This window comes from Oxyura jamaicensis, chromosome 1, assembly GCF_011077185.1.
Source record: "Oxyura jamaicensis isolate SHBP4307 breed ruddy duck chromosome 1, BPBGC_Ojam_1.0, whole genome shotgun sequence".
Taxonomy (NCBI): domain Eukaryota; kingdom Metazoa; phylum Chordata; class Aves; order Anseriformes; family Anatidae; genus Oxyura; species Oxyura jamaicensis.
The window spans coordinates 5,438,784-5,460,654 of record NC_048893.1 but is presented as its reverse complement, the minus strand read 5'-3'; the positions used below and the strand labels follow the sequence as shown (position 1 = coordinate 5,460,654).

General features: G+C 38.7%; 1 protein-coding gene across 17 annotated transcripts in view; it reads right to left on the bottom strand.

The window, feature by feature from the left end:
• The window catches only part of CELF2 (CUGBP Elav-like family member 2), a 565,285-nt gene that overhangs the window by 47,813 nt on the left and 495,601 nt on the right, over positions 1-21,871 (bottom strand). For all 17 annotated transcript variants that reach the window (XM_035315484.1, XM_035315498.1, XM_035315490.1 and 14 more), the window contains 3 exons: positions 12,487-12,566; positions 7,439-7,597; positions 5,954-6,017 (listed from right to left, as the gene is read on the bottom strand). In XM_035315484.1, the coding sequence (XP_035171375.1) occupies positions 5,954-6,017; positions 7,439-7,597; positions 12,487-12,566 (303 nt within the window). The remainder of the gene's footprint in view (positions 1-5,953; positions 6,018-7,438; positions 7,598-12,486; positions 12,567-21,871) is intronic.

The following is a 21,871-nucleotide window of genomic DNA, read 5'->3' as shown; positions in this document are numbered from 1 at the left end:
GGGCCAAAAAGCAACCAGTTGCTAACACTGATATCAGCCATTCTGGATGCTTAATGGGGATAAATTCTTCTTGGACTGTGTCTGAAAGTGGGATGTTGCTCCAGCAATATTCAAAGAATTAAAATGGACAGGAGACCGTTACCTCCAATAAACCATATATGTTCTGCCTGTAACCTTTAGAAAAACTGCTTATCTCAACAGTGCTTGAGGTATCCTGACCATGTAGTGTCTGATTTAGTAAAGCCCTTAAAATAACTTTTAAGTTCACATTTGATCTGCCTTGATAATCATATTATTTAATAGTACATGCTTAAATCCGACTGAAAGAACTACTAGTTGATTCACATAGGATTTCAGCCCATTTCCAAGTTATACAATCTCTTAACTCATTCCTGGAAAGCAATGTGCTTTTCTCAATTGAAACTTTCCCACTCTTAGTGGGAGAGACTCATCTGGACTAACTTTGTGAGAATTAAAGTTACTTGTCCAGGCTATTGCTATAGTCAGGAAAGACAGAATGGATGATTAATTAAACCTTAAAATAGGTAAGATTAACCCTAGCCCTTGGAAGGGTGACTTGCTACCTAGGAATGACTTCTCTTCATTGCCCACTAGGGAGACTGGGTACCTGATTTCCAAGCTGCTGAAGTTCAGTGAGATGACTTTCACCTGCTTTCACCTGCAGAGGGGCCAAGGGAATAAAAAACATCTCTTTCTCCTTTCACTGTTTGTGGAAAGCCCAGCCAGAGCTACAGATCTTGAGCCTAGACCTGGCCAAACTCCATGTCATGTACTTTTACCATCTGAATAAGCACGTCTTGTAAGCTGCCGAGCCCTGGTTTTCCTCTCAAGGTGCCTCTCCTTCTCCTGTGAGCAGGAGCTACGTGTGGATTGAGAATAGATTCACTTCAAATTCTGGCTGTCCAAAAAATGTTAAATGGAATTGTTTAATTTATTATCTTAAAAAAATGCAAATTGTACGGTTTAAATTAAGTAGGACTTTCAATGGAATTTGTGTTACAAAAGCACAATGCTTTCAGTCCCTGAGGTCAACATTTTCAAAACTGGTAGTTATCTTTAAGAAACAGCTATTTCCCTTGAGCTGGAAAGAGTTTCTCACTGACCTTTACTTTTAATACAATATCCCTAAAGAGGTCATAGCAGGAGAAGCCCTCCTTCAGTATGGCTCTGCTGGAATGAAGCCACCACCGAGTCAGAGGATATAAAAGATCCTTGGGCCAATGCAGAAGTATAGAGCTTTTGTGCAGATGGCCCTGGCTTCCAACTGGTCCCTCCAGATCCACCGAGCCAATCCAACAATTAGAGGAAAATATTCAGAAAGCAAAACCTCGCAGAGTTTCTCTCACCCATCTGCTCCCACAGACTCTGCAACAGGAGGAAATCTGGCTTGGGTAGCAGAAGAAGGGTGAAATGAATTGAAAAGGACTCTGAATGGGCCAGAAGTTCAACTCAAAACGCAACCAAACTGTGAGAGAGTTTGGAATGGACTGGAACAAAAAAATACATTGGAAACATATAAATAGCCCCAGCTGTAAAGGGTTCAGAGGTCTAAAATCCAAAGCAAGAAAAGCCAAAAGCATGGATTCTTCTCCTGCATGACTTCAGAAAATAAAATACATTGTCTGTCCACTGAAAATAAGAGTCCTTTTGTGTCTTTTATGAGTATTGTACATGTTTACATGTCTTGACCAGTCACATATATTGACATATTCTTGTATAAGCACATATTTATTCCTGTCAAAACATTTGATATTAATAGGCAATAGAAAATCTTCATAGATAATATACTTTTGGGCATTTGATTTTTTTTTTTTTTTTTTTTTACAGCCACCCAGAACAATATAAAACCTCCCTAAACCCCTGTGTTTTTACTGTCTGTATAGTAGTTTCTGGGTTCTTCTTAAACAGGCAGGTTGGCTTAAATAACTGCTTTTTTTTTTTTTTTTTTTGATCTGAGTCAAGTTTAATGTAAATATTCAAATGACATCAATCACCTTTGAACTAAGCCTTCCATGCATTTTGTAAATTTCTATGTATTTGAGGAAGTAATCTTTTTTTATTTATTTTTGCTTGAAAGATTGCTGGTGCTGAATGTAGCTTGCATTGTCTTTTTAAAATAAGACAATCAAATCACATAATGTAATTCGTCCACATTATTAGCCTTCCCCAAAGACAAAGCACAGGCTAGACACCGAAGCTTGAGAGACATGTGAGAGAAAACATTGCCTTTAAATTAGCATTAGCAGATATTGGAGGCAGGGAGGAAAAACTATAAAATATATGCTCAGTGATGTTATGCACTTGCATGTTCTACAAAGAAAATAAAGCAGCATTTGGCAAGGTAGGGTTAGCTCCTGTAGTCAGGATGAGGGGATTATTATAATAACAAAGCAGCCCTGCAAACTCTGCCAACTTATTTTTACCAGTCTTGACATATTTATTTTATTTTATTTTATTTTTCAGCTTGACTCCTGAAATAAAATGATTTTATGAAAATCTCATTTTTCAATAAAAATGAGAAAATACAAGCTGGGGAACTGAGTGTGGAACCCTAAGGCTTGGAAAGCTAAATGGCAAGCTACTACTTTTTGCCTCTCAAATCTAAATATCACAAATTGTAGTTAAGCCAGGTTCATGATTTACTTGGACTTCACATATGATTTATGAAAATAGGGCAAAGGCAACACTGAACATGCAGTAGTGCCAGAGGGCTGCTACACCAAAAACAACATTCACTTCTGGAGCTCACGCTTTGTGTGTTTAATGTCTCTGTGTTAGTGAGTTCTTGAGACTAATCCCTGTGTTTCTTTGGATTGGATCTCCATCTTCCACACAAACTCCAGTTCTTTTCAATTGAAAATGCCTAAATGCTCCTTCAATAAAACCAAAGAATCCCTGGTTTTGCCACATAAAATTTAACTAGTCTGAGACATGATATTAACGGAAAGGGAATTTAAAACTTCACACTGAAGACCAGTGGTTTTGCTCTGCTTGCAAAGAAAATCGCTTTGATATAAGAAATAGTATCACAAAGAACTGCATGGTAAATCTTTTTTTCACTTGTACAGCAGGCTGTGTGCTTCGTCCCTTCTTTTCTGTTCAGGGACAACATGAACTTCAGTACTACAAATAAATACTTACAGATTTGGAGGTCCCCAATTTTGGACAAGCAGGTGGCTATATGAAATATCCTAATGTAGCAAACTGTGACTTCACTGGGACTTAGGCGCTTAAGAGGTGCAAAAGCTCTGACGTGTAAGTAAGAATGAGATCTCAATGGCTTCTGATCAAACCTTTACTGTCTGAATTCAGTGGTAAGCATACCTACTGATTTCAAAGACAAAAGTTTGACCCCTCAAACACACTGCACGTTTGAATAAATTCTTGCATGCAGGGTCACCCAAGCATGCAGATGCTGTCGCTGCTTATGTTGAGGAATGCCTAACCCTCCCCAGTAAATTCAGCACAAGAACAAGTACAAATATTTGACTGTAAACCTTTTTTTTTTTTTAGGTCAAAGAATGTGCAAGCTGTAATAATCAATCTTATTTAGCATCTTACTCAATTTTGTCCAGACTTTAATCTTCATCTTGACATGTTCTATTAATACGCAAGCCACACACAATATGAAAAATACATATTGGATTCATTTTTTGTAAAATGAATGTATACAGATTAAGTTAAAAAACTCTGGACATTTATGCTACTTTCTGGACTGCAAGGGCAAACATTCAAGGATGGCTTCTGCAGGTAACGTGAGACCTTCCTGCAGACAAAGGATCATTTTCTACTCCTTTTGTAAAATGTGACATACAGATCTTTAATGCAAGGTGCACAGTGTAAGAGTATTGCAGATAAAGTCTGGGATAATTTATGATTTCTGAGGAGAGGACATGAACTCTTGGTCCTAATGATGAAATAGTGCTTGGTCTTTTGTGCTTTCATGTACAGCTTTAGCTTGGAGAGAAATTTAGTATCACGAATTTGACCTTCAACATTAAGGTTTAGAGTGGCATGTTTCAGGGAAAGAACAGAGTAAATTTATAGCAGTTTTGATAACATGAATATAAGGTAGAAAAATATTTATTTTCCAGGAGAGGCAGTCAGTCAGTAAATTATCCCCTATATGAGCCCATTAGGGATCTAGCATGTAGTCAAGAAGTTATATCACTCAAGTAAAAGCGATGCACTGCTACAATTTCTTACGATGGTTTATTACTCTTAAGACCATATGATTTTCAGAGAATAAATCCCATCCTGGATTGAGAGCCCCTCCTCAAATTACTTGACTAAAATTCTGAGTTGCAACACAGTTTGAGACAAAGCTGAATCTACACTAACAGTGAGAAACAGGCAACAGAAAACTTCTAAGGTGCATATAATGCAATACATATAACGTTATTTTTCCTCAGTGTCTCAATTCTTTCATTTTGCAGACCTAACCAAATATGAAAACATTAAACACAATCTCTGAGCTCAAAGCCACTTCCAAAACTGCCAAGTATAAAACTGTTACTGAAGCGCTCTGTTCTGTTTATCATATTAAGATACATTTTTTTGATGAAAAAATGCTAGATTGCAAGTGTAACATAATAGAACCAGCAAGCACTGCCAGCAGGTCTGAGGAAGAGAGAATAATTCAGAGATATTGTCATCTGTAGGCCAATTTATATTGTCAGACAGCAGGTTCACATTAGTCTCTGATGTCACTGCAATAATGGCATAATATAACGATTGAGCAAAGAATACCTGTGGGGTATAGCTATACTGTGCGGTATATCTATACTTGTTAAAGTATTTCAGGATTCATTCAAAGCCAAACCAGAGAAGCAAAAGATCAGGATTAGAAGATAAGTGAGAAAATTCTGTTCATAAAGACTTCTGAATATTTTAGTCTTTGTTTTGTGATGATGAAGCAAGCACAATGTTGTATGCCATTGATTCAGTGGGTTCATGATTAAAATAAACTAATGTAGCAATTTGGGGGTTTTGTGTTTCCTTTTTTTTTTTCTCTTTTTTTTTTTTTTTCTCCTCTAACAAGAAAAAAGGCTTTTTAACAGTTTCTCGCGGTAGGCATAATGTGCATCTGTGCTCTGATTTACTGCACATGCTGCCTTCTCTAGCATCATGTTAAGTTAGGGTATCAGCATGGTAGGTCACACAGTGGGAGTGACCTTTTGCTAATCACTACACATCAGTTACTACTGGCACACAGCTCATTACTAAGAAACCCTCCAACTAGCTGGCTTTCAAATATGCTCACGCTTTGATATTTTTTTCCTTTTCTTTCTTTCCTTTTTTTTTCTTTCTTCTTTTCTTTTTCCCCCAGACTAAAGATTATACCTTTACATAAAAGCTTCTGTTGTGTAATTTTGTCAACTAGGGTTCCAAAGTCAAAAAGGCACACAGTTAATTTTCCATGATTATAAAAGCAGCCTGAAAATTCATACTAAAGGTAGGCCTGTAATCTTGGGTTTCATTAAAAAGGTCAGAACATTTTTACTCACCACCTATTATTAAAATGTTTGAGGGCTGCCATTAATTTGATTTTTCCGGACAGAGAAATCTCACTGGAAATTAGAATGTAATCCTGCTGTTGCTTTACTGACACTTTTCATAGGGAAGGATACAGCTGCAGGGACTAAGAGCTCTCCTGCAATTTACAATTGGTTACTTTGGACAAATGGCAGGTGACTAATGCAAGACAAACTGTTTGCACAACCTGGGAGCACTGGGTTTAATTTCAGTTTCTGAAAGAGGGGAGAAAGTGTTTCTATTGACGTTGAACTGCGAGCTGTCCCCTGCCAATACATCTGCCACATTTAATACACAACAACCCCCCAACCGACAATGTGATTATTAGAGGTACAGAATTCAATAGCTTAAGAATACAAAACATAGCTGGAGCAAAATGAAATGCTTTTTAACTTACCGGCCATTTGCTGAATGCCGCTGAAGGCACCCAAGTTACTGGAGGAAGTTGCTTGCTGCAGAAGCTGCAAATTAACAACACAAAACAGCAATCTATCTGACATTAATGTAACGAATGAAGATAAAACTAAAATGAGCTATCATTTCACATTTGGAGTATTTATGCTTTCCTTTACATTTATATAGTCTCTTGCTTCTGTCTGTTGTTGGAATGAACATCCCTAGAGTCAACGTTGTAAATCCATATTAATGTCTAATCTCTATTAAGAAACACACAGACACAAGGGAAACTCAATAACATTGCTGCTTTAAAACAATTAATCAATTTATTCTTTTTAACAACCAGGTGTTAAATCTATTTAAACCAACATAGCGTGACTAATTACAACCCTCTGTAGTCTAGTAGTTACTATAACTCATCTCTGTCAATCACGGTCCATTCTCCCCCACCCTCTCGAATTAATTTTTTTCTTTATTATCTATATGAATCAAGCACACAGATACTCATTAGACTGGTATTTGTATACAGCAATTTAGCCTACCTCAGTATTAATTAGCCTACCTCAATACTAATATATATTTTTAATTGCCAGGTAAATTGCTGTTTATCATTATATCACTGTACCAAAGCATTGTATGCATACAAATTATGTACTTATGCATATACAGTACATACATGGATTCATCTATTCATCTAGCTCAGAATCACCAGGAACCCCCCAAATTATCAAAAAGCTTCTCAACCAGTGCACGCAACTCCAGAGCCTCCCAAAACAGAAGCTCTCTCACAGCTGTGCTGCAAAGGGAGACTTGGCAATCCAGGACCTAAGACGCACGGCCGTGCATTTCAGATTTCTCCAACAGGGGCAGCAGCTAGCACTTGTTTTTCATCTTACATAGGGATCAAAGAAAATATCATTTTAAATTTATGAGAGACAAATTGCTTTCCTCTGCCATCTTCGCTTTCTGTAAAAGATAGTAGGAATCACGCATGTTTAGCATTGATGGGACCATGCATTAAAGTAAAAGTAATTTCCAGATGAAAATATGTAAAATTAGACTGAACCAGAACATCTGAGTTTAGAAGTTGCACGATATAAATACGGACTGTACAGTGTTCAGAGGCCTATCTGCCCTTCCCTAGGGAATAACTTAAATTTTATCCCCGTTATAAAAAACAGAATCTAACATTCAAAAGAACAATAAAACTAATGGAATCAAATTTTATTTTGCAGCATGAGTAAACTTTAAGTGCTTGCCTTGGACAGCAGTGACACATTGAAATGTTTATTCAAATTCTATTCCTTGTTATTTACTTTTAGACCATGCAATAAACATGCAGAGTTGTGTTTTTTTTTTTACATGAAGACATGCTACGTGTCCTGTAGGACGTAGCATCTTATTGAAGGAAGTTTACTATAGCTATTTTTCATGGTTCTAAAATAAATACAGCATTATATAGCCACCGCCTCTGAAATGAACTTACAGCTAGATATTGTGGTGTGAGTCCTCCAAGACCTGTGAGGTTTCCCCAAGTGGCAGTATTGAGCTGTTGCATCTGCTGTGCCAACTGCTGCTGCAAACGCCGCTGCTCCTTGTCCTTTTGGGTGTCAGCAAACTTCACCACGATTGGCGAAGAGCAGCCCTGTGGTTAGACAGATTGGGAAACAGAGGCGTTAAATCACACCGAGTCAACCCTGCATTGTGAGCTCAGCCATGTCCCCTAGGGCCACCAGCGATGGCATGATCTGACCGTTCACCCTCTCTTTGTGATTGGCATATTCAGGACCGCAAGGACTAAGATTTTCAGCTTCTTAGGAAAAGAGGCCACGGAGAATTATTGATTTCCTAGTTCTTTTTATAAAGCACCTTTCCTCAGGCTCTATTTTCCTTCCAGCTCTCAAAACTGCTGCCAGAGACAGTCAGTGTACCAGTCCTCTTTAATTAAGCTTCACAGCTGATGAGATGGACATGATGCTTTGTCTGCAGTCTGTTTTCAAGGCATCGCCAACGGGGAGAGGTGTCCAACCTCCCTGCTGCCAGGGACCACACAGCCAGCGCTGCCCTGCCACCATGGGCTGACTGTGCGGTTGTGCTCAGTGCAGCTGGCTCGTGTACCCTAAGTAAATAGGTCCAGATTTACTGCAGAGCCCATCATCAACGGGTCACTGGTTCTTTTCAGATCAAGGACCTCTCGTGAGCACAAAGGGTGATGCTGCTTGGACAATTCACCCACCTGAGGTCTGCTCCCTGGCACGCTTTTTATCAAACACCATTAAGATGTGAACAAAGGGCAAGATGCAGACCAAAAGTGGCTAGTTCTGGTGATAGCAGCCCATTCCTGATTGGCACCATTCTTTTATTTTTTACCTGATTCTCCTAGTGCTTCTATGAGCCTCTTGTTACATGATATGGGAGGGCTGCAAGATACCTTAGGAAACAGGGAGGTTTTAAGATCCAGAGATCTGGTTTGCAGTCTACTCCTCACCCGTGTCTGAGGGACTGAGAAGAAGTAGGAGGTTGTGGACTAAGTGGACTGTCGAGGGAAGCTAAATGTCCAACCTTGGACTCCTGGCTGGATAGTCCTAGGCAAAGTCGCTGTGAGAATGAGATGTGAATGTGAATGATGTCTCCGCTACCTTTTTTCACTACTTTTTTTTTTTTTTTTTCCTGCTATCAAATGTTTTCGTATTTTAACCTTTCAAGTGTTTTTTTTTCTTTTTTTTTTTTTCTTTTTTTATTTTCCTCAAATCAAGAGAGCAAACTGCAATGATTCAGTTCTTCAAATTAACTCAAGCATTTGGTGAGTCACAGAACCTGCCAATCCATTCCACCCTGTTTTTGAGCTACATAGGAGCCAATGAATAACTTCCCTCCAACACCTTGCTTTGTTATACTAATTTCTTGTCTAACTTCAATCTGAACACAATGGTAGGAGTGAAAGATGACTCAAGTCCAAAAAACACAGCAGCATTTTAGCCAAAGTGCGTAGTGTAGGATGGGGTGCGGGGTTTTACTTAACCTAACTCTGTCTGCTCTCACAACACTGCGAACATCTTGAGAAAAGTTCCTGTCCTCTATTATCTACAAAGAGCAGCTGAGTACCTTTCCTTTGAAGAACCTCACACCAGGACAAATGATAAGAACATTCAAAATCAACAGATGAAATGATGAAATAAACCACAATAATAATATGTCTTTTATGAAGATCTCCCATCAACACTGTTTTTTTAGAATTATCTTAGAAAATCATCACTTATGATTTATTATTCCACCTCCAACTCCTTCCCTGTGTGTTTCATTGTAAAATTGTCTTTCAGTGTTTCAGGGAGGAAGAAAAGAGATATATACCACTCCAGCAATCAAATAAAGATTATGAAGCAGTCATCTTGTTACACAATTACCTCTCTTCAGTGATTTTTATACTAATATTAAAAACAAGGCCCTTAAAAATAATAAAAAAAAGGGAGCTGGGGGTTGAAGGGTATGAGAGAAAATTTTCTGGTTTATCTAATAAAAAAGCAAGCTGTCCTGTATTTAATATGAACTTTGGTAGCATGGGGCTAAAAACAACCAGAACTTACTGACTGCTACCTAGATGTACAGGAGAATCAAATCTATTTCCAAAGAAATAGAAATGAATTTTAAAGGCAGAAATATTTTATGGCTATTTCAGTTCTCAGTTCAGCAGCTCAGCAGTCAACACTACAGCTGACATCATATTTATGAATGCTTAAATGTCAGTAAATTGTATAAAAACAATATCTCTGCAATTTATGAACCTATAATTCATTTTTTCACTGTCTGCTCTATATTTTATCACTTCATCATTTTTGAGAGAGCAAACATTTTGAAGACTGAAATTATATGTAGCAAGTGGCTCTATATGAGAAAAGGGTTATTGTTGCATCAAATTTACTCCATGATAACAAATTAGTGTCTTCCACTGGTGCTGCATTTGAATGCCTTAAACAAACAAACAAAACCCATAGAAATGAGATAGAAGAGCAGAAACTCAGAGCAGCAATTATGTTTTTAAAATCAGTTGATTTTACTGGGTCACAAAGTCAGATGCAAAAAGTAGTAAAAGAATTCATTATTTTAGGAGATGTGTTCATCTGGACATCAACATCCCTGTTGTTCTTTCTTAGCCCACTTTGAAAATACATCTTGGTCAATGATGCATGCCAAGAAACAGAAAATAATGAAGTCAGAAAAAAAAAAATCTGCAGTAATTGAGTTGAGATGTGATTGTGTAATACACATTCTCCCCCCAGCCCACTTCTTTTTTGCATTAAATGTGAAATAAATGTGTCCAGGGCCCACTGTTTCAGGCTGAGAGTCAAGATTTAACACTAGGTAACCTATATTAACTTTTTACCAGGAGAGCATTGGCAAAAGAAAGCAAAATTGTTTTGCTTAAAGAATGACTTCTGCTTTATGCTTTTCCATTTTCTATCTCGAGAGGAAGGTCCCAGTACATACACAACATGCACCTCCCCTCCTCATTCAATGACTTGGCATCTGCACCCCATTTAGTGCCGTTTTCTTCTCAACAGCTCGTGTAGCCTTCATATTTTTCTTTGTGTTGGCAAGACAGTAGGTACAGACTCTGTTCAGTCCATCACCCATGGAGGCGGAGGGTGTACTGCTTCTCTCCAAGAAGGGACTCTCAGCCTAAGCTCAACTGGCACTAACACCCAGATGTTTGGAGTTGCCTTGCCTTGCCAATTTGGGGATCTCATTGATGACGACTCTAAAGATGTTGAGATTCAACAGTAACTATCCTACAGAACTGAAGTCAACAGGAGTATCAAATCAAAATGCAGCCTCAGTTGAAGTATGGCATTTAACAAAAAAAAAAAATATTGAGAATTTGTCTGGGATGTATTATCTCTTAATGTTAATATCTTCTGAGGTGGAGCTGTGTAAAATTCATTTTGCTAGACGGAAAAATACATTAAAACACACAGAAAAATAGAGGTAAAACACAGTATCACCAAAAAAAAACATTTTCTTTTTACCTGGAATCAAACCCAGCAAAATATATAGATCTGAATTAATGGAGCAGTGCATGGCAGACAAATTACTATGAGTATTATTTCAAAGACTCAAAGTGGCAGTTTTTTCACAATATAATGTCAGACTGCATGTATTGTATAGCATCAGCTTTCTAGTAAAGATAATTTCAATTATTCTCATCTCATTGGCAGATTCTCATCTAAAACTGTTTACTTAGAGTCTAAAAATGCATTGCACTGAAAAGAAAACACATTGATTATAAAATAAGCTCAACCAAATTCAAACGTGATGTTTGGAAAGACAATAGCTTTGCAATGTCAGTATCATTACTTGTAGAATACAGGAAACAGTTAGTGACATTTTCATGCACTGCCTTCTTTTTCCTTTTTTTCCTTCTCCTCCTCTCTCCACCCTCCCACCCCTGCTCTCCCCCCTTGGCTCGTTACACAAAGCAGCTCAACGACATGACGCAATAATGATTGTTTAGCACCCAGCATGCTGTGGGAGACTAGAGCATTGCAAAGAAAAGTCACTGAGAAAAATCGAAAGGTCCTGGTGGAAGAAATAAATAAAAAGAAACAAGTGCACATAACATCAATGCCACCTCTGAGAAAAATCATCACTACACAAAGATACAGTATACATAATACAGTATAACATGCACTCTCCAATGATAAGCTAGAAGATCCAGAGTAAGTAAAGACTTAATACTTGTGCGGTTTTTTGTGCAAAATTCTGAAAGACCATGACAAAAATCACAGACTGACAAAAGTTTGAGATTGCCAGACAAGCTGTGGCATTCGATCACCACTCCAATGAACGGATCGTTAGCCTGCAGCTAAATTCACATAAAGTGAACAGGTTTAAAGTTTCGTGTTGCTCATCATTATGAAATACGAGGCCGTAGAGGCAGTGTGGGAGGAGACAGAGCCCCTTGCTTGTGAGAGGCCAGCCACGACGGTGCTCTGCAGGAAGCTTCAGTATGCTCTGTCATCATTAGCATTTTTATTGGCTATATGAAGGAGAAATTATATTAACTTAAAAAGAGATTCTATTTGCAGAAAAACACATGCACTAGTAACTCAGCGTGGCCACATTAAGTCTCTTGAGCTTTTTCTCAGAGCAGCGCAAACCAGAACACTTAAAAATCTATTTAAAGGAAACTATGAATTTTTGGGGGGGAGGTGAGGGGGTGTTAATATTAAAGGTAATTTACTCATTAGATATATTCTAAGTATGAGTGAGGAGTGGTATTCACAGCATTTTTATTTTCTGCTGAATGCCACTGAAAACAGGATAAAGAGCCGTGGTTGGACACCACACGGCAATCTTATTGTGCATTTCCAGGTCATAAAGGAAAATAAGCTTGACAAGGAGAGGCAGAGTGAGTTGGTAAAAAGTTTAAATCTGTGATTGTCATGTGTCTGATCTGGTCCAGGAGAGCATGGCTTTACCATTCGCAATCATTTGCACAAAGAAAACAAAGAAAGGGCAAATGATACAGTACTGTACCTCCATGGTCTGAGACTGGTGCATGGCTTTGATTGCATTCTGTGCCATTGCCCTTGTAGAAAATGTGACAAACGCACAGCCTGTGGGAACAAGGGGACAGGGAGCAGGAAAGACAAAAAACAACAAGACAAAAGGGTTGGACGCTTGTTAAACCAACACAGTCTACGAGAACGGCCACAAGACGACACTGTTCTCAGTAGTACATAAAAATAAACAACTTCTCTAGTTTATTTATCGACAGTGCTGACTTGCTAATCTGACCATAGATGAAAGAAAAAAAATTAGGTGGGGATGGGTGAGGAGAAAGGGTTTCTTTCTTTAATTTGTTTTTTCTTTTCTTTGTTCTTTTTTTTTGTTTGTTTTGTTTTGTTTTCGTTTTGTTCTTTAGCCACAGGGTTTGAAATAAGTAAGGCTTTTATGCAGAGTTTGGATTGCGTAGTTTAGTCTCTTCAGGCCATGCATTAATAGTTGCTTGCTATGTCTTTTGTGCAGGTAAATTTTGGATAGTGAATAAAGGACTGGCATCACCAGCAGCTGAACTGAGAATTTAAAGGAGTCCATAATGTCGCTTACAGATTTCTGTGATGTGCCAAGAACAACCACACAAATAGGGATGAGAAAAACTCCACTGTGTACCCTGCAACTAAGTGTGGAAAGACTCAGACAAAATTCAGTAATGTAGGTGGAATCTCAACATTTAAGAAAATAACATATTTAAAATAAAAATCTCATTTTTTTTTTGTTTCTCAGAGTCCTAGGTACATGTATAATTCTTTGATCTATGAAAGCTACCACCAACTTGAACAATTTTGAAGTTATGTGCATGAATAACTAAAAAATCACTTTTCTCGCTTTATAGTCTTTTAAATCATAATGAAAAGCCAGTAGGCGAATGCCTGGGCTATTTTTCCACCCTTTTACTGTTGTCAGTCATACCTATACTAGGCATGGTACAGGTCAACTTTCGTAGTGCATGACTCACTGCCCTTTTGACTAATAAAAACACTGCCTTCTGAGATTTACATTTTATTCTTCATGCACCCTTGGGCATCTTAAAGAAAAAGACTGTGAAATTAATGCAGATTCAGGCTGATTTTGTAATAATACCATGGCACACTAAAAGCTTAGCTAAAGCAACACAGACTTATTTCACTTGTGATCTCTAATGACTTTAAAAGTGCATTGATTTTCAGCTCCCTTAGCCTTGCACAGTTTGAACTTAGGTTTCAGAGAATAATTTAGTGTTCCACTCAATTTCCTCAAAACATTATTATTATTACTACTTAAAAGATTTCCAAATGAAGCAAATCTAAGCACTGAGAGGCTAAAGCATATTGTCATTTTAGAGCTAATGCATGAAAGCTACATTCTGGCATCAAAAATATAATATTGTTGCCCCTGTGGCCAATGGGCAAAATAAACCATTTTGCAATCCAACAAGCAACAGATTGTTCAGTTTATGCAAATCAATTAGAGGCATAAAATACCTTTTCTTTTTGCTCCGTGTGTACCTGGTGAGATTATCAAGTCAAGACTGTATTCACATTTTAATCAAACAACAGTAAGAGAAAGCAATGCCTGATCATTACCCAAAAGCACTACATCTAGTCATGAAAATAAAGTCAATGCATTTTTGCATCATGCGGTAGTTTTTTCTCTTTAATGTAAAGGCCCTTGGTACAAGAAAACCTAAGCTGGCTTATGAACCTCTGGCTGATGGGTCAGCATTATAAAATCAGAAGTCAGGATCCTTTTATGCAAACTTCATGGCAGTGTCATGACTTGTTACGTATGTCTCAGGTAACGTAAGAACTGATGATGTCTTACTGCTGTTTAGGCACACTACATGTTGCTATACTACTGCTATTCAGCATCAACGTCCTGTCAAAGAAAATGATGTAATGAACAGCTTTCTGTACAGCATTCTAGACCAAATGTGCAGTAGAAGGGTAAATAAACTACAGTACCTCTGCTAGCTTCCATGTTGCTGCTGTGCACTAAAATTAAAGAGGCCCAAATTTACCATCAAAGTAATCTCTCTTAAAAAAAACACATTTCTGTTATTATCATTAACAGAGGAAATAACACCAAGGGTTTTCATTTCTTGTCTTGATAATTCAAAGGGGGATGAGCACAAATATAGATATACTGGAGGGCAGGCAAGAAACCCCATAGAGCCTTGAATAATATTGTTCATAATGGTCAAGAAACTGCTTCATTCACTTCTTTCGCTCTCATTATCCAGGAGCATGTACCATAGTGACAATTACTGAATGGAGGTTTAGAATGCATAAGAAGCATGTAAAATGTCAACAAAAATCAATAAGACACAGTTTATGCATTTATCACAATTTCTACCCAGCAGTACTGCTGTAAGTAACTTACTGAGAGATGTTGCAATTAGCAGGTCTCAAAAGAAATGTGAATCAGCAGAGAAATAAAGCTGTACTCCTCTCAAGATAAAGCAGACTCACTCTTCCCTCCCTTAAGCTTTTTCTCTTTCTAACCACAAAGCTCAGCTGTTGGGGACTTTGCTACGGCAAAACCTCCCTCCTCATTGCCCAGCCCAAATTCATTTGCTTGGGTCCCGTTTTCCTTTGTTGTGGAGTGAAAAGACTTTCGTAGCAGATCTCTGCAAAGTGCTGTATAGCAAGCTACCTATTTAAAAGAAACTTGTTCTCTGAGCAAGGGGAATGCTTGATGAATGAGGTTATGTGGCTTGAATATGAGCATTTGGAAACAGCGTTCCATGGAGAAGACAGGACTGCATTTTAATTGAGGTTTGCCAGCCAGAGGCTACAAGGTTAGGTCCCCTTGTTATCTCTGGTCAGCAAGCCATTTCCCACCGATGGACTGCCCATTTGCACAGCAAATACCTAATTTGCCTAAATAATCATGGTAAAAATTCACTAGACAACTTCATTTCTAAATTATCTGATAACCTAGACTTTCAGTTGTTACCATCAAGCACCCCAATTAGATGCTAGATAATTAAACCACCTTTCCAGACTAAAAGCTACATGCATTCACATTTAAAGGCATTTTTTTTCAGCTATCAAACTTGGACGCATGCTCAGTATTTGTATATGTTATGCATGCACATGTATTTTATTATGTATGAAACATGGGATCCTATATATTTTGTTATGTGTGAAACTTGGGATCCTTTCCTTTTATGTCACACTGGAGAGAAGCTAAACCTAGATAACAGGATTCAGTCCATTTCATAGCCAGATTTGCACGTATAAGTTAGGTATTGAGAAAAGTTGTTCTTCTGAGATACTTGTATTCTCTGCCTCAGGTGACGGCAGCACCTTTAATTTTCTATATGGGGAACATATACACTTTAGGACGATGTTTTCCTTGGGCATCTAGAATTTCATCAAAAGTCGGTGTCTGAGCACACTGGATTTTACTTGTTAAAGCTAGACGAGTTCTGGCAGCCCTGAACCATCCTGTACTCATCCTGGTTTCTGACGCATTGGGAAAATGCTCTCTTTTCAGTATACTCCACTCTATATCTCATGGATATAGGTGGTCTTTTGGGAACACGCCAGCAGCTTCAGGATTGTAAATCACAATTATAACAGGACAAGACTAATCAGATTTCATGCCTCGTGGTGCAAGGAAACAAGAAAGATTTCCATGGCCTCTCACCTCATCATATGAAACTCTGCATTAATTGTAGTGCCATGGGCCAAGCTCTTCTGCACCAACAGCTACAAGCAAACTGTTTCTGTTCTACCATACTGAGTCCTGATACTTCAATTACTGCCCTGTTACTGGAGCTATGGAGATCAGATTGGAAGCAAAAACCTAGAGAAGGTGTATTTCTATAGCTAATGTATTGAAATATATATATATATATAAATCTTTTGTAAAAATGACTAACCTAAAAGTCACCTTGCAATTATTTATCACCTATGGTTTCAAAATGTCAGGGATTACTAACAGGAGCAAAAGGGGATGGAAAAAGGAAGGCTGAGAGTTTTGGTTCTTTCTCTAAGGCCACCTTCTCACCCCCTACAAGAGATAGGTTGACTAGGGAAAGATTTCACCAAATACTGTCCTGGTACAGGCAGAATTGAAGGAGGGCACCCAGCTCCAGCACAGAGATTTTGGAGCATGTTATTGCATCTGCCATCTCAGCTAACGTAACATCCAAACTCACAGGTTGGTCTTCTTCCGCCCCCCCCCCCCGCAGCGAACTGAAAGAGAATTTTGAAAAGGCTGCAAAATAAGAAAAGCTTCTCTTTGAACCATGCCACCCCATAACTAGGGCTCGCTGCTCAAATTATCTGAAATATTTAAAGATGCTCAGCACTGCCCCATTTCAGTTCCTGCTTCACTCAGTTCTTCTCATCTCAGGCTTTCATAGACTGTTTTGAAATGTTCAGTTGGCAGTTCATGCACAGAGTAGCATAACATCAATACCAGCGAGCTGCCAGTGAAGTAGAACATTTTTAACCATAGAAGCCTCAAGGTAAGGGGTCTGATTTCGTATCTACACAAGCAACCTCCCAGATAAAACCACCATTGTCTACTAGAGGTTTAAAACCCCCAGACCTTCACTGAAGACAAAGGGAGATGCAAAACCCCTAGACATTTTGGATTCAGGCCTAGAGTTAAAAATGGGAGTTTAAAGAACATGCCTTTAAAGTTCTGGAGATGAAATAAAGGCATATGTAATCAATTAAAAAAAAAAACAAAAAAAAAAACAAAAAAAAAAAAACAAAAAAACAAACGGAAAACCACAACAACCATACAGCGACCCCTCCAACACAGAAGAAGGCTCAGGAGATTTTCCAAGGCATCCAAGCAATCTCAGTACCAGGCATGGAGGCTGCGCAGCTGGTGGTGTAATGGTTGTGCTACAGCTTCCCAGTTCACCGTAACTGAGATTTTTCTTCACTTTCTGTGAAGAAACAATAGTGAAAAGCTGCCAAAATACTCCTGCAAGAAGCATTTGGGATCCTCTGAGATGAAAGTCTCTATTTAAGGAAAAGATAAGGCTCAAGTAAAAAGCTATGGAAATTAAGTGTGATAAAAATAAGTCCTAGCTGTGCTAAAATATTTCTAGCTGAGATTGCAAAGTAGACTTTCCCTTTTCTACACTGTGATGCCATAGCATAGTCTGCAGGGAAGACTAGCCTGGGAGACAGCTTTCTAGTAAAGAAAGATCACACTAAAATATGTCTTAGTGGGTCACACACATTTCAGCTCCAAATGAAGACATCCAATAGTTTACTTTACAGACATTGGGACATTAACTAGTGCTGATACACAATGGCAGGTCTGGGAACAAGTGCAACAACTCAGCCCAAAGTCAGGTCTGTTGAAGAAGTCACAGTAAAGCTCTTTAGTTTATGCATGTCAGGCACATAAAGCCAACAGGCACATCGTGAACATGCCTTATCCCTTTGGCTTTACTGACTTTTCTTGACTGTTGACCAGATGACAAATTCTAGATAAATTCATGGTTTCCTTGCAGTGTTTCTAATTGGGCAGTCCATTAACCACCCTGCAAAGTACAAACTTCAGTAACTGGAATTTATGCAACCAAACGGGTTCCAAAGACCACATTCTCTAATGGTGTCTCGATGACCCTCCTGCTGGCATAAAAACTCGTGTTTATTATTTCATTTCAGGCCTCCCTCTGAGCAGGGCTTGCTGACAAGGTGCAGAAATGGAAACTGGGATATAGAGTTGCGGGCCTGGCCACAGGCCAGCTGAGACACTGATCACTTGGATGTGTTCGCTCCTTCACACCTTTGGAAACGTTTCACCAGGGGAAGAAGAAAATTAAATGCGCCACAATGACAGGAAAAATTAAAAAGTTACCATGTTACAGCAAAATAAATAAGGCATGAAGGTGCTTCTGAAGAGCAAGAAAAAATACTGAACTTCCCCTGTGCTTGTTTCTCATCATTTATTGATGCAGAGGTCAAAAGGTGGCTCCTAATCCAGGCTGCTCCCATGGTGGCACTTCACCTTACTTGAGCTCAGAAAGGAGCAGTAAATACCCATAAGGAGAAACAACCAGACATAAAGGCATAAAACTTCCTCACCTACTCTACACTGCAAGTAATTATGATGCAAATGCTAATTGTCTATTATTCATTCGTCAAGAAAGCCCCCAGATCTGAAAGTTATGAATGGATTTTCATGAAATCAAATTGCCTGACCGTGGTATAACTCTCCATGCCATTTCTGACCTGCTTTTAAAGCAAACAAAGAAAAAAATATTCCTGTAATCAATGTGTCTAGAAATGTGCACTTGTCCCATGTGTCTGGTGATATTTTGTTAAAAAAAACAACAACAACACACAATTAGGAGCCTGGAAGGTGTAGGAATATATATTTGGAGCTTTTCCCCAATTTCCGTGGTACATCCAATTGTCTGTACATGTTATTAGCAGGTTTTCTTCAGAGCATGCTATTAACCCAGTTGAGTTGTTTCTGGTATCTATTATATAAATCTGCACTTAGCAATACAGGCAAATAATTTGTTGCATGGTGTTCCTGTGATAAGGATAAGAGGATTTTTTTTATCATCGTTATGGATGGTAATAATTCCTAGAGTGATACAGAGATATTGATCCACTGGTCTAAAAAAAAGCATCTTATAAAGCTAGAGGAGCATTGCTATCCTTGTTTTAAGGAAGGGGATAACAGACAATGAAAAAATCAACTCACCTACAGCCATACAGCACATTAGTAGGCCAGCTACAAATCAAACTTGGTTATTTCTGGCTATTTTCGCTTAGTCCAGCTATCACTGCATGGCTGTCTGTGTTGGCATCTGTGGTCATGTAGACATGTGCTGGAAGTCAGAAGGTCTGAAAGTTTCCTTAAGCCGTTCACAATAAGTGATTTAAAATCTTAATCATCTGAGGCAGTTCACTTCTGCTTTTTCATGATAATGAAGCTTAGCACATGATATCACAATCATGAATTTTTGTAAAGCGTACTTAGCTCTTCAGAAAAAGTGCTGGATTAAACAACCCTGCAGGCTGAATCCTTCTCTTTGAATAATGAATATAGTACAGGCAGCTGCAAGCTTCTTTAGATAGTCCCGCGAACCCTGCTAAAGCGAAGGCCAGCCTCCATGTCTGTTCAGTCCCCGGCTTCTTTATCTCTACAACCAACAGGGTATTTTTATTTTTTTAATACTCTTTGCAGCTAGGAATTACTCTCTGCCAGCCAACTAATTTCACAGGGACTATCCCAGAGCCGTTGGAAGGCAGTGTGTTTTGGTTGCTGCCTATTTCTTGTAGCTGGTAGAATAAAACAAGTTATAAACTTGAGTTAAGGAGAAAATCTCAGTTTCTTTAAAGTACACTGCTCCACCACTGGAGCTTTGTATCATCATTTTAGTCTCGTATTACAGATGAGTTTCAAACAGCTGACAATAGGAATTTGGAGTGGAAATGCTGATGGTACATTATCAGTAGTGACAGCAAGGGGTGCGACTTTAATATAAAGTTCTGTCAGCTCCTGGCTAGAAACTACAATAGGAACAACCAGTTCAACCTTTCTCTTTATCTTAACACTTATACTGCACCCATCACAAGTGTTACATTTTCCCTTGCTGCTGCAGAAAGGGATTTTTGTCTTGCTACTGGAAGCATGAGGCACCCTACAACCCTACAGTAAAACCCTATGGCTCCACTGTTACTACTCTAGCAGTACGGTTGCTGTTGTAGTGTAGACGTGACAGAAAAGTCAGCTGAAAGCTTTTTACTCTTCATTATGTAAAAAAGAAAAGAACAACAACAACAAAAAGTAGTAGTACAAACTAAAATTATTCTACTGAGCAGTGTAACCTGGAGCTATTCCTTGCAACTATCTGCTGGTAATAAAGATTATTTGCCTGAATCCTTCAACGAAGCTCGAAAGTTGGCATAAATACCGATGAATATATTTTTCAAGCTCTTTTCTTCCATGATACTATGATGCACACTCGTTATGCAATTGGAAAGAGATGCCAAACAGAGTTTATTGGACCATATTTCCATCTCACTGCTGTGAGCACTGTGAGTTCCCGAAGGCTCTGGCATCATGAGGACAGTGTTTTCCTAAGACAGTGACTATTTTTCATTCACCCCTCTGTGTCCGGGAGGGAAGCACATCTGAACTGGTGCTGGGAAAACAAATATTGTTTGTGGCAAAGGGAACTAGCATCTTGAGAAACGGTAACATGAATTAAAGCTCATTAAGTATCAGACCTCATTACTAAGATTTAACTCTATAAATCCTCCTTCTTGCTTTAGAGAAGCAGCTTTTCACCCTGGGCTTTTTCAACCAAGCTCCCTTGGCTGCAAATCTCCCTTAGCACTTTTCATTTCAGCTCTGCAATACCAACCATTTTTCCAACGCTTTGCCTTCTCTCATGGCATGGTGATTTTGTGAAGCTGATAAACATCTGCCTGAAAACCTGGTTGGCACAGCTGAACTCATTTTCAAGTGTGAACATGGGTGTGTAGAAAGCAATTCAAGTTTAACAAGCCATGATGCATGAGGGCATGACAGAATATCAGTCATGATGGTGACCGAAATAAACCCGAGTCGCAGGGAGGATACAGCTCTGCTAAGACTACTGGTGTGTGACCTACCTGGCCTAAGATCTTCACCCTCCAGCAGGAGAGAGCAGCACATTAACTCTATGGCTTTGCTGGCTGGCAGACAACACTGTTCTCCCTGACATATTAGTGGCATGGCTTCAAAATTCCAGTTTCTGATTTTAATATCGCTATTTATGGAGGAACAAAACTACCCCACCACCCTTATTTACCCTATTTGAATTCATAATTAGCTTTTCTATGCTTGTAGTATACCCAATGACTATTGAATAAAGGTAATAATGCAGTAGGGTTTCTACAGATGCCAGGTGAGGTCCATTTCATTGCTGAATGATGTTGAAGAGTCAATTAATTCTCTTGGGGCTCAAAACATCTGATGCCCAGATCTTGTTATCATTTCAGCAGTTAGTTAGCTCTTTTCCCACTTGTGTCTTCCATCACCCCTTCTCTGTGCTGCTTACAAAGTGAAATCACTAAAAATCAGAAATATTTGTTTTCCCTCAATGTGGGGTCTAGCAGATAATGACAATACTTGACTCCATCAGTTAACAGTCATTACTGAGCTGCAGGAACCAACCTCAGACCTTTCCCCTGGTCTTCCCCAAGGCAAAAGCCATGATCCTGATGCTCTGCTTGCCTGAAGGGACTGCTGTATGCCAGCCCCCAAAGTTTTGGGATTGCAATCTAAGCATTCATAAATGTAAAAGCATAATCTTCTTTGGGCTCCCTATTTATTGTCAGAATAACTTCTCAACAAGCCCTTATTATTCAGAAGTAGTAGAGTATATGTTTCAAGCAGTGCC